This window comes from Pagrus major, chromosome 15, assembly GCF_040436345.1.
Source record: "Pagrus major chromosome 15, Pma_NU_1.0".
Classification (NCBI taxonomy): domain Eukaryota; kingdom Metazoa; phylum Chordata; class Actinopteri; order Spariformes; family Sparidae; genus Pagrus; species Pagrus major.
The window spans coordinates 29,738,822-29,751,410 of record NC_133229.1 but is presented as its reverse complement, the minus strand read 5'-3'; the positions used below and the strand labels follow the sequence as shown (position 1 = coordinate 29,751,410).

The 12,589-nt window shown below is 44.3% G+C and overlaps 1 protein-coding gene across 1 annotated transcript in view; it reads left to right on the top strand.

Moving 5' to 3' along the window:
- The window catches only part of arfgef3 (ARFGEF family member 3), a 47,459-nt gene that overhangs the window by 23,405 nt on the left and 11,465 nt on the right, over nucleotides 1-12,589 (top strand). The window contains exons 18-33 of the mRNA XM_073481320.1: nucleotides 387-549; nucleotides 692-799; nucleotides 2,718-2,933; nucleotides 4,324-4,434; nucleotides 5,482-5,632; nucleotides 6,226-6,534; nucleotides 7,864-7,997; nucleotides 8,347-8,492; nucleotides 8,802-8,981; nucleotides 9,060-9,201; nucleotides 9,307-9,429; nucleotides 9,717-9,820; nucleotides 9,939-10,083; nucleotides 10,184-10,312; nucleotides 10,781-10,957; nucleotides 11,941-12,055. Of these exons, the coding sequence (XP_073337421.1) occupies nucleotides 387-549; nucleotides 692-799; nucleotides 2,718-2,933; nucleotides 4,324-4,434; nucleotides 5,482-5,632; nucleotides 6,226-6,534; nucleotides 7,864-7,997; nucleotides 8,347-8,492; nucleotides 8,802-8,981; nucleotides 9,060-9,201; nucleotides 9,307-9,429; nucleotides 9,717-9,820; nucleotides 9,939-10,083; nucleotides 10,184-10,312; nucleotides 10,781-10,957; nucleotides 11,941-12,055 (2,453 nt within the window). The remainder of the gene's footprint in view (nucleotides 1-386; nucleotides 550-691; nucleotides 800-2,717; nucleotides 2,934-4,323; nucleotides 4,435-5,481; nucleotides 5,633-6,225; nucleotides 6,535-7,863; nucleotides 7,998-8,346; nucleotides 8,493-8,801; nucleotides 8,982-9,059; nucleotides 9,202-9,306; nucleotides 9,430-9,716; nucleotides 9,821-9,938; nucleotides 10,084-10,183; nucleotides 10,313-10,780; nucleotides 10,958-11,940; nucleotides 12,056-12,589) is intronic.

Below are 12,589 nucleotides of genomic sequence, written 5' to 3'. Positions count from 1 at the left end.
CCCGTAACTATCAAACTGAATATGACTACGTAGCAGGCTGAAGACTAAAATTTGAGAAAAGACACTTATTTGACATTTCAGTGTCCGTATTTTAATTCAAAGTTCTGCAGTATTTTGATCGTTTTATGTTTTTAAATGAATTTATTTCGTTTTTAAAAAAATATTTCTGGGATTCCTCCATGTACCACTAGAGGGAGCTCGTACTGCAGTGGGAGAATAGTGTGAATAACTGTTTTTGGTTGAGTAAAATAGCTTCATACTTCTTCCACCACTGCTGGTTACAGTAGCAGAAAGTATCAATTATACTAAACTAGACGTATAGACGTATTTGAAGTGCAATTGGTTAAATCGACTTTGATGCTTGGTGTGTGTGTTTTTTGCAGAAGGAGTTTGTGCGTCTGATCCAGAGCAGCGGAGTCCTCGTGGTTCTGTCTCAGGCCTGGATCGAGGAGCTCTACCACCAGGTGTTAGAGCGCAACCTGCTGGGCGAGGCGGGGTACTGGGGCTCGCCAGAAGACCACACGCTGCCGCTCATCACCATGCTGACAGGTACTGACGTCAGCGTTGGTCCAAACGTAACAGACTCTTCAATTGGCAACTCCCCAGATGATTAAGATCACAGACCTCCTCTTGAATGATCCATCAATTTACAATGTGACCGTTTCCTTTTTATCTTCTTTTCCTCTCTCAGATATTGATGGTCTGGGCAGCAGTGCGATCGGAGGTCAGCTGATCAGGCGGGCGTCCAGACGATCACCACTCAGCTGTGATAAGGCCGGCAGTGACACTGTGATGGCAGGTCAGTCGCTCATTGTGATAAAACTGCTCCAAAGCCTCAGACATTTGAACGATGGATTAAATGAGGGATCAGTTCACCCATTTTCACAATGAATTATTCACAAGTTCCTCATCATCATAATAGAGTGAGGGATTTTTTTTGTGGAATAATGTTTTTTTTTTTCAATAGTAACTCAGGAGTAATGTTCAGAGGAGGGGCTTTTCCTCAGCCCTGTTAAAACACTGCAGGGCTCATTCACCCTGAAACTGCTGCTGTGTTAAAACGCTCCACCCACTGTGGGCTGAACGGTGGAGAGAAGAGCCCAGAACAGTGCTGCATGGTCAAGTGCTCCAGCCTTATTTTGCAGTACTTTGAATATAAGCAGACACAGATGAGCTGTCAGAGATGAGTCAACTAATATTGGGGCAGATGCTGCAGGTCTGTAACAGGGAATGTGGTGTAATTGCTACATCAAGGAACACCAATTAAAATCTACCCACGAGTAAAATATATATCCAGAAACCCTGGTGCACTACTTAGTCTAATGAGGGAACAAAATAAACTCACAAAATGTCAAGGAGGGAAATATCTTTACACCGCTCTTTTTCCTTATGAAACAGAAAATACAACCGCACAGCGTCTGAATTCAAGTTTCTCTCTTTTACTGAACCAAGACGAGCTTAATCACCTCGTTAACTCATTGTAAAACACACTTCATTCAAACTGGACATAAAACAAATTAATTCGCTGTAAGAGTCTCGGTTCGTCTTTCCACAATCACCTCTGGTTTGGGCCAAATAAATCCTGAGTTCACAGAGTAAGATGTGAAACAATATTCCTGCTCCACACTCCGTTTTCACCCGCTGCTGATGTCCGATGCGTCTGCCGCTTCATGCCTCTCCTGCCGTGTCTTCTCATCACCCTGTGTCCAATAATACCTATTCTACCATACTATGTAATATGCCAGAAAAAGATTTGGTACGTCCCAGTATGAAGTATGTCCTACTACATCGGGTCAGATTTTGCAGTATGCAAGCCAGCATGTGTTTCTGGCTATTGACCCACAATACTCTGTGCACCGGAAGATACGTCACATACATCACTGTGTGTCAGGCAAATATAACCAAAGCTGAGGGAGCAAAAACATTTGACGGCTCATTTGACAGAATAACGCACCGCAATGACAGATTAAAGCACATTTAGATTAAGTACTATATTCATAGTCCTCCATAGGAGCAGGAGGGTTCACAGCGCACTGTCATCACAAAGTAGTATGTCCCAATTGTATGCATACTGCATGCAACAGTATGTACTTTGTAAGAGCAGCTGCAGTACGTACTAAAAGTGAAGAGAAAAAGGATGCGATTCTGAACACACCCACAGTCCTGGTCAGAGCCGCTATACATCACCTCAGACAGCCAGAGATATCTACAACAAAGAGTATACGAGCAGTAGACAGCAGTTGTGCTGGCCCCTGTAGTTTCCATTTCGTACAAATTGCACCTTTTAAGCCGCTGACTTGTCTTTGATGTAACCGCAGTGAGAAGGAAAAGAGGCTGAGCAGCAAGAAAAACATGGAGGGAAAGAGTCAGAAACACAAGAGCAGGAGAGAGATGGAGAAAATGAGTCAGACCACCTGAGCTTCTGCTGCAGCCCCCTGGAGGAATAAAGAGCGGCCATTGTTCCCACTGCTGAGTCATCCCTGATGACAGCTATACTCTTTGTTTGTTTGTGTGTGTGTGTGTGTATGTGTGTGTGTACGTGCATAAACAGAACTAATGCTCCTGTTTGACTTGTCAGCATCATCAGCTGCTGTAGCCACCTGCTGAGTAAACACCCACTTTGTTTGTGTGATATGATCTCACTGAATGTCAGCGGTGGAATAATGAATGTCTGGTCTGTTACGTACAGCATCGCTTCATCCTGTGTGTTTTTTCAGGAGCCGTGTTCTCGCGCTTCATCCTCACCGGCGTGTGGAAGAACCTGATCGATGTGCTGTCCACGCCGCTGACGGGACGCATGGCCGGCAGCTCCAAGGGCTTGGCCTTCATCTTGGGAGCAGAGGGGGTCAAAGAGCAGAGCCAGAGGGAGAGGGACACCATCTGTCTGAGTTTAGACGGCCTACGCAAAGCTGCTGCACTCAGCTGCGCTTTGGGTGGGTGAAACATGTGTCACATGTGTCTGTATCAGCAGGAAAAATGAGATACAGCGCTCGTCCCTGCAGGAATACTCTGTTCTCCTTCCCTTTACACAGAGAGGTCAAAGGTCATGGTCAGACACAGCAGCCATGGAGCTGGAACAGATTCAGGTCGCTTTCAACTGCAACACTAAAAGCTTCCAATTAAACCAACCGGCCCTGATAAGAGGACAGCTTCTTTTGTAAGCTTCTTTTTATATCAGTGTCCATCCCCTCCACCAGAGCACAAGGATGCCTTTTTAAAGGAACAGTTCATTCAAGAAAATGAAAATCCAGTCATTATCTCCTGACCCTATGCTGATGGAAAGTCAGGTGAAGTTTGGTAGTCTACAAAAAATGTCTGGAGCTTCACATCAAAACAGTGTTGCAGCGATTCTCAATTTTTTGGGAGCTCCAGAAATGTTTTGTGGACTATGAAACCTCACCTGGTTTTCCATCTGCCCGGTTGTGACTAGATAATGACTTTAATTTTTGGTTGAACTGTTCCTTTAGCAGTTTTACTTTGCAGTTCCTGAACCTGAATAACTCTTTGTAAATAAAGATTGTACGTTTAATCGGTGTTACAGAAACACAAATGCAAATACAAGGCAGCACAACAAGTCCAATAAATCCTCTACTAAAGCTTGAGTCATGGCAAACAACAAAAGAGGACATCTCATGTGGATTTTGCTTGTTTGCTGTGCACAGCTGGGCGCAGAATAAAGAAATGAACATGATATAAAGACAAAAGTGAAATATAGCCTGACATATGTTCTCATCCGTGGCTCCTGCTGTGTACGCAGATTTGTTTGGAAATGTATTCATCAAGGGGGGAAGGTCTTGCTGAGCGTTGAAGTGTTTTCCTGCTTCACATGAAGCGCTCACAAGCTGCCCAGTAACAACCTGAACACTCAGCAGATCCACTGGAGGTTAACAGAGCGGTTAAGGTTGTCATACGAGAGAATATCAGGGGAAATACATTTTTATTATCAACCTCTTCTAAAGATCTGAATGTATCAGTTGTTAACAGTGACTGGCACAACTGCACGGCCGGCAGGGGACCGAACCCGACAGAAACGATCCACACAGAGGCACTGATGAAAATGAATGAACACATGGTGTACAACCTTAGCTGTTACACTGTTAGAGAGGATGGTTTAAGGAGAGAGATGGTGCAGTTTTAAGTCGGTTTTAATTGGAATGCACCCAAAGGAGAAGAAAAGCCCAGACATACTGTGCATACATCTGTGAAATCAATTATCAGTCAGGTAATGATGTTTTTAGGATGAGCGAATGAATGAAACTCAACAGCCTGTCTTTACACCATATGTATGTGTGTGTGTGTGTGTGTGTGTGTGTGTGTTATCAGGTGTGGCTGCCAACTGTGCTTCAGCTTTAGCACAGATGGCTGCAGCCTCGTGTGTGCAGGAGGAGAAGGAGGAGAAGGAGGTGGGAGAGACGGGAGACGCCATCACACAAGGTACCAAGAGAACGCTCTGTTTGTATGGAAATGTCCAGACAATTAAACCTTTAGTGCTGCCTGAGGGATGAAGCTGGGAGGATGTGTTACAGGAACAACACACACACAAAAACTTAACGCCCACTTTGAGTTGCAGCTTTGGGGTTTGGCCAAATGTTCAACAGCTATAAACAAAAAGAGACCTGAGTGGTTAATTCCTAATTTTATTACCAAAAAACTAAAATAATTTTGAGTGATGGCATCTTTTATTAAAAAAAAAATGTTAAACTGGTGCAGAGACGGGCCTTTAGTGACATCTAGTGAAAGCTGTAGAGAACTACAAACACATCGTCAAGCTCTTTCTTTTCTACAACCCCTCAAAGACCGAGACAGCTGCCGGCAACAAAGAAATAGCTATTATTCTAAAATGTTTAATGAATTTTTTGAACTTCTAATCCTCCCCATGCTTTTAAAACTCATGTAATAAGGTATTATACGTGTCTTGTTTGAGCATTCAGGGGCTCTGTGGTGAACACGGTTACGTCATCACACTCTGCAGCAGTGATTCATCAAGGAAACTCATTCAGTTTCCTCCTCTGGGCTAAACGGCATTTGTTGTTCATGTTCAGTGGATGATATATTTCTGTCTGAACCTTTTGGACACATCTTCATGGTCAGTAAATAAAATATAGGATGTTTTCACTGAGGAACATTGAGGATAGTATTAGAATAAATTGCTGTAACGTGCCCTGAATTAAATGATGAATGGGTTAGGACTGACTGACTATAGGAAAAATGGAATAAATGCAAAAGAGTCAGGCGCCCCAAAGCTTTTAATAACATGCTGTAGTCAGTTTTCTTTGTATTTTGTAAGTATAATAATGCTCATTATGAGCCGAACCCTCATTTAGAGTGTCAGGTCAACTATTACTGCATGTCGTGTGCAGCGTACATTAAAGGTTGATGAAGTATGTTTGTTTGTGACCGTTAGACATCTGTTGTCCTCTGACCTCATGTGTATGTCATATTTCTGGATGTGCATTTGTGTGTGTGTGTGTGTGTGTCCAGTGAAGCAGCGTGTTGAGCAGCGTCTGGAGCAGATCGGTCGTCCTCAGGGAGTTCGCCTCCACACAGCTCACGTGTTGTGTATGGACGCCATCCTGAACGTTGGACTGGAGATGGGCAGCCACAACCACGACTGCTGGCCACACGTCTTCAGGTACACACACACACACACACACACACACACACACACACACACACACACACACACACACTGCAATATACTGTAAACTTGCCAGCTTATCTGTTTTGGGCAGTATTTGCTTGAAATCAAATGTGTGTGATCACACTCCCCAGTGTCGTTCACGGCAGTTCTTGCTGACACCCAGTTTTTACCAGAGCTATCTAATTTTTCTAAAAACTTTTCTTAAAAACTTAAAATATTTTTTTCTAGATTCATATTCACACAACTTCATTGCTCAGTTTACCCCCCCACATACACACACAACTCCAAAACTCACAGGTAAGAGTCTTAAACGTCAGAGGGAACAGATTTACAAACATAATTCAATCCTACAGTTTTTATACTCGATACTCGCACACCTTGATCTGACAAGCCCTGAAGAAGAGGGTGGTGTCATAGTGAATAAAACAAGATTATTATACCTACCTGCAGGGACTGCAGGTGGAAATTGGCAATATGCTATAACCAGTACATTACATCTCTCCTTCTTTTATACAAGTAACCTCCTTATTTTTTGCTCCCTGTCTCGGTCTCCTGCCCGTCACTCTTCTCCTTCTCTCTGTCAGGGTGACTGAGTACATCAGTTCACTCGAGCACACCCACTTCAGCGACGGCTCCTCACAGTCGTCCTCTTTGACCACCATCACCCAGCAGAGCCAGCAGGCGGTGGACCTGGGCCTGGAGCTGAGCTGCGAGCCCAGCCCGGAGGCCTCGGAGCTGGGCCTGAGTCAGCCGGTCATCCAGCCTCTGTCCATCCAGGAGCTGCTGAGAGAGAGCAGCAGAGGGGGCCGAGGTCTGGACCTGAAGAGCGGCAGCCTGATGACCGGGACCAGCGCTGCCAAGGCTGTGTGTACGCTGTCAACACAGGCTGACAGGTGAGACGCAGATATACACTACGAGTAAATATAACAGTAATATCATACATTTATCTCTGTATCACTGTATTTTAGCCGTAGTTCACAATTATACATATTTTCTACAACATGTAAACACACAGAACAATACGTGAAGATCAAACAGCATCATAGCAGCATGTATACTTACCCTCAACTTACCAGTCTGTCTCAGTTCGTCTTCGATAAAGATCAAAGAACTCAGTACAAAATGACAATTTATCAAAAATAGGGTGTTTAGTGTGTGGACTGTGAAGACGAGAGCCACCTGAACCCTTATCAGCTTGTTAGATTCGCAGGCAGCATGACGGTGACGACTAATGAATTTCACTGTCACGTGGTGCTCAGCAGGAGGTTCTGTGGTTGTGGATCACATTGATGTATAACAGCCACAAGATGGCAGCAGCAGTACAGAGCTGCGTGTGTGTTCCTGTTTTACTTCTATCCTTGTAAGATCTTTTTTTTAAGATTGAGGGCACATTTGTAAAATCAAGACATTTTCGTCACCTCTTCAGAAGGCGGCTCGCGGGTTAAGTTTAGGATTAAATTTGAAATTAGATTCAGGTTCAGATTAGAGTCCTCGCAACTATAGAAATATAATTGCATGTGTGTTTAAAGTGTGCGTGCCAACAGTTCTGCAGTTATTAAAGTTTATTCCCTGGCACAACCAGCACATACACACACACACACACACGCACACACACTGCTGCAGTAGATATGGAGTGTGTGTTCATTCCAAGGATCATCTCTTATATAACCAGTTATCTAGGCTGCTTTTAGGAGCAAATAAAAAAAAATGTTCCCTCTGATCTTTTGGAGCAGATGGACTGAACACATTTACAAGCTGAAAGTGGTGCCAAAACATAGTAAATACTCCTCTGCACCGGGCTGCACCAAAAAACATCTGCTTAAAGGGCAACGCCGCTGCGTTTCTGCCATGAAACTCTAAAACTTAACTCCATTTATTGGGTTTTTTAACATTTTTGTTCAGCAGGGGACGTTTTCTCTTCACATAACATTTGTTGGCCTTTTAAATCTGTGGTCTTTTGATCATTTTCCAGGTTCAAGGTCTTCACTGTCCAACTATGGGACATTTGTCATGCAGAAAGTGTTCACATGACGACAGAATACAAAACGTTAATAACAACATCAACAGCAAATCGTGTGTAAATCAAATGTACGTCTATACTATAGATGGTTACTTTGATATAATGAAACACTGTCTCAATTCTGTGTGTGTGTGTGTGTGTGTGTGTGTGTGTGTGTGTGTGTGTGTGTCTGTCTGTCTGTCTGTCTGTATGTATGTTGCAGGTTGTTTGAAGAAGCAGCAACCAAACTGAACCTGGTCGGTCTGGTGGGTTTCTTGCAGCAGCTCAGGAAAGCTTCTCAGTCTCAGCTCTTTGACTCTGTTACTGAGACTGGAGACTATTCACTGGCAATGCCAGGTACACACTCACACACACTCACACACACACACATACACAGACATACTCAACTTGTCTTCATCTTTACTGCTTCAGTAAATACACTCATTTCCCATCTCCTAACTATCAGTTTAACCGTCACCAGAAACCTTCAAGACTCAAAGTATTTTAAAATCATCTAAATCAAAAAACCTGATGTTTGCTCCAAAAACATCTGGTTATAGGATTTGTATATATTTTGCTGGTTAAAGAAGTCAAGAGGGTCCATTTGCTTCCACCAGTGACAGATTTAGAAACCCAGATCTTTCAGTAGATGAAGTAGACTTGAAGGCCTGATGAGAGTCTCTTTGTTCCCTCTGTGTGTCTGTAGGAGAGGCCAAGTCAACTCTGGAGCGACGCAGCGCCCTCCATCTCTTCCGTCTGGGCGAAGCCATGCTGCGGATCGTCCGGAACAAGAACCGACCTCTGCTCCACATGATGAGAGCCTGGAGCGTGGTGGCCCCACATCTGGTGGAGGTGAGGAGCTTCAGCCAAATGTACAGCGGCATCTTAAAAAAAGCATCATCTTGAAACTTTGATGTGAAACTTGTCGGGATGGGTTTCATTTTGATGTTCATCAAAAAAATTATCATAGATGCAGCAGAACCAGAGATATCGACCTTTTTATTCCACATATTCTTCATCCTTTTCGAAACCTGATGCCTACACGACTCACAATGCAACTTAACCACTGAGTGACATCACTGGAGGCCATTTATACTTATACTGCTTTAAAGTTACCCTTTAAAACAATGCAAACACAGTTACGGTTTCTTTGTCTCCCAGGCGGCGTGTCACAAAGAGCGCCACGTATCCCAGAAGGCCGTCTCCTTCATCCACGATGTCCTGACGGAGGTGCTGACGAGCTGGGCGGAGCTTCCACACTTCCACTTCAACGAGGCGCTGTTCAGGCCCTTTGAGCACATCATGCAGCTGGAGCTCTGTGACGAGGACGTACAGGATCAGGTAGATTCTCTTAAAATCGAAGTTTCACGTCTTATTTGCATCAATCAATAAATTACTGATAATTCGATCTCACTGCAGGTGGTGACATCGATAGGCGAGCTGGTGGAGATGTGTTCTCCTCAGATCCTGTCAGGATGGAGGCCTCTGTTCAGCGCTCTGAGGACCGTCCACAGCAGCAAGACCGACACTAAAGACTACCTGCTGGGAGAATACTCCATGGGTACGTGTTCCAGACCAGTACACGCTTTTCTGAAAGTTGTCTGTTTTCTTTAAAGCAAAACCACCAACATTTGTCTCAACCCTTCTTTCACATCCTCCCCTCCAGGGAAGTCCCAGGCTCCAGTGTTCGATGTCTTCGAGGCTTTCATCAACACTGACAACATCCAGGTTTTTGCCAATGCTGCCACCGACTACATCATGTGCCTCATGAAGTTTGTCAAAGGATTAGGTTCGTCTCACTTGTCTTCATTATTTATTTTCAGTTTGAGATACTGTAAACTGTGTTTGATGTAAGATGCTCATGAAGGCATGAATGTAGGAGGGGATTTATGTATACAAGTTCACTAACTGCACCCAGTTTCTTCTTGCAAGTTCTTCTAAAGTTTGTCAGTATTATAATTTCTTTGCTTTTACAAATCTCAACATTTTTCATCATGAATAAATGTCAAAGAGTTTCTGTATCATTTGTGTCTGCGCTTGATTATAATTTCCTGCATGATGTCTGTTGGTGTGTAGGAGAGGTGGACTACAAGGAGATTGGGGACTGTGTCCATGTGTCGGGTTACAGCTCCACCGACCTCTGCCTGCCTGCTCTCGATTACCTTCGCAAATGTTCGCAGGTATGAACCCTCTGTTAAACCCTGGGCGTTACACTCTGGCAGCGCTTGTAAAACAACAGTTTGAAATTATGAATAACAAGTTCCTGATCGGTGACTTAATAAATGCCTTGATTGACAGCTGCTGGCAAAGATCTACAAGATGCCGTCCAAGCCGGTGTTCCTCGGGGCGCGGCTCGCCAGCCTGCCAATGAGGGCACAGGAACGCTCGATCAGCACGGAGGATGGGATGGACTGCATCCTGCAGGAGTTTGATGATGACACAGGTGACGTGTTGGTCTCTTTTTCTTTTCATTTCTTTCTTCTGCAGTCCGCATCTGTTTTCTCCTCCAGCCTAACTGTCTCTCCGCTCTGTGTGTCCTGCAGGTCTGATCCAGGTGTGGATTATGTTACTGGAGCAGCTCACAACAGCTGTTTCAAACTGTCCTCGCCAGCACCAACCTCCAACGCTGGAGCTGCTTTTCACACTGCTCAGAGAGGTCACCAATGTACCAGGTAACACACACACACACACACACACACACACACACACACACACACACACACACACACTCACACACTCACAGACATGTGCTCTGAAACACGTGTGAGGATGTTGGCGTCAATATCAGGCCAACAGCTGTTTTTATGTCACACAGCCAAACCATTTTCAGGACAGCTGAGGAGGTAATCAAAGTAATTCCAACCAAACAATGGAATTTTTTGGACCGCCAAATCAGTCATATGACCTCAAACCAAATGATGTTGTGCCTCACCTGCTGAAGCCCGAAACAGCTGTCTCGGTTTATTATCTCGGTTTATCACCATTCGTCTTAAAGCAGAAGAAAAGAAGAAGACGATGAGGCAGTAACTAGTTAGCTGCTACCACAGTGTGAAGCTACTACTGCTGCAAAAAAAAATCTGATATCGTGACAGCCCAGTAAGCGAACTTTCACTGACAGTTCAACTGTGTCCTCCCTGCAGGTCCGGGGTTTGCCATCTTCTCCGTCATCAAGCTGCTGCTTCCTGTGATGTCACTGTGGCTGGAGCGTAGCCATGGCGACCACTCCTACTGGGATGTGGCGGCTGCAAACTTCAAGCACGCCATCGGGCTGTGCTGCGAGCTGGTGGTGGAGCACGTCAACAGTTTCATACACTCAGGTGTGTGTGTGTGTGTTAAGATAAGCCTCAGAGAGTTTGGGTGACACAAGATGTTTAAATTTTTCACTCAGAACAATTCAGACTTTGTGTGATTGCACACCTGAAGCAGGAAGTGTCGTGTGTGTTCCCTGAGTGCCGTGGCTCCCACAGTCACCAGAGAGGTTTATGACAGTTTAAGCACCACTCTCACTCTCACCCCTCACCACTTCCTTTCCTTCAGTTTTCCTCCTTGGAGATGCAGTGGTTGTAGTTTTCTCTTCTTTGATTACCTTGATTGAGTTTAAGAGGAAGCTGAGAGGTGTTTCTTGTAGGCTGAGCATGTTGGAGAACAAACAGTGCCCTTAAAAAAAACCCACAAAAAAACACTTTTACAGTACAAACAACATGTGACGCAGATCGACAAAAACACCCAGCTGACTGTCCTTGTGTCACTGCCTTTTTGAGACAAGCCTTGAATGTAGAATATGTCGGGTTAGCAGTGCTAAGCCTTCTTTTTAAGAAGGTCAAAGTTCCCTAATGCTCCAATATTTTGGACTTTTGGTTCCTGTGACACTGTTGCCTCTGATTTTTTTTTTACTCCACACTAGTTTGGGCAGTTTTTAGTGTAGTGACTTACATGAACCACAGAAAGAAATGAAAGGAAGGGAAGGGAAGATGAAGAAAGGACCGGAAGGAAGGAAGGGAAATATACATCTGATGAAACTTTTAACCGAAGCATCTGTGACGACATAACACAACATAAGGTTCACCATCACAGCTGTGATGACCTGTTGTTGTTTGTCTTGTGTAAAAGCTGCTCCGGTGCACCGATGTGAAGTAGAGCGTGTCTGATGACTTGTTGTTCCACTGTCCTCCTCTTTAGTCAAATTAAATCGTGGCCAGTCCTCCTCTGTCTCATGTGGTAACGGCTACGTTGTGTTGTTGTGGTGTGTTTGTGTGTGTGTGTGTTTGCATGTGTGTGTTTCTGCCTCACGTTATTTCAGATATCGGTTACGAGTCTCTGATCAACCTGATGTTAAAAGATCTGTTCAAGCTCCTGGTGGCCTGTGTGTCTGAACCGGCAGAGACCATTTCCAGAGTGGGCTGCTCCTGCATCAGGTGACCACACACAACTCCTCGTCTTCTTCATCACACCGAGATCCATGTGGAAACTTTAAATCCAGGAGTCTCTCTCTCCAAATTCTTGGGTTAATTTGTTTTAAATCAAAAATAGATACACATTACAATTGCACATTTGAAATCCTAAAAGCCAACACTGATTTAGTACGTTGACTAAACTACAAAGTAAAACTCGTTGCTGTCAGTGGTTATAATGCTCTCTGTGTGTTGGTGTCAGCACGATGTACAATCAGCCAAAGATGGTTTCACTTGCATCAATTGATGGATGTCTGACTTTTTGAACAGTGAATGAGGGCCGAAGCAACAGCAACATTTTCCGACATGTCACAAATGCAAACAACTCCTCCCTTATGGTAACTCTGTTTTTGCGCCTTTTGGCCGGTGCGATGCCCGTAACAATCTTACAATGGCTGAGAGCTTAGTGGTCGATGACTGTCAGCCATTTTTTAAAGATTTACGACTTCAGAAGGAAACAATGGGCTTGCAGCTGAGCACCAGAAAGTTTAACTAACT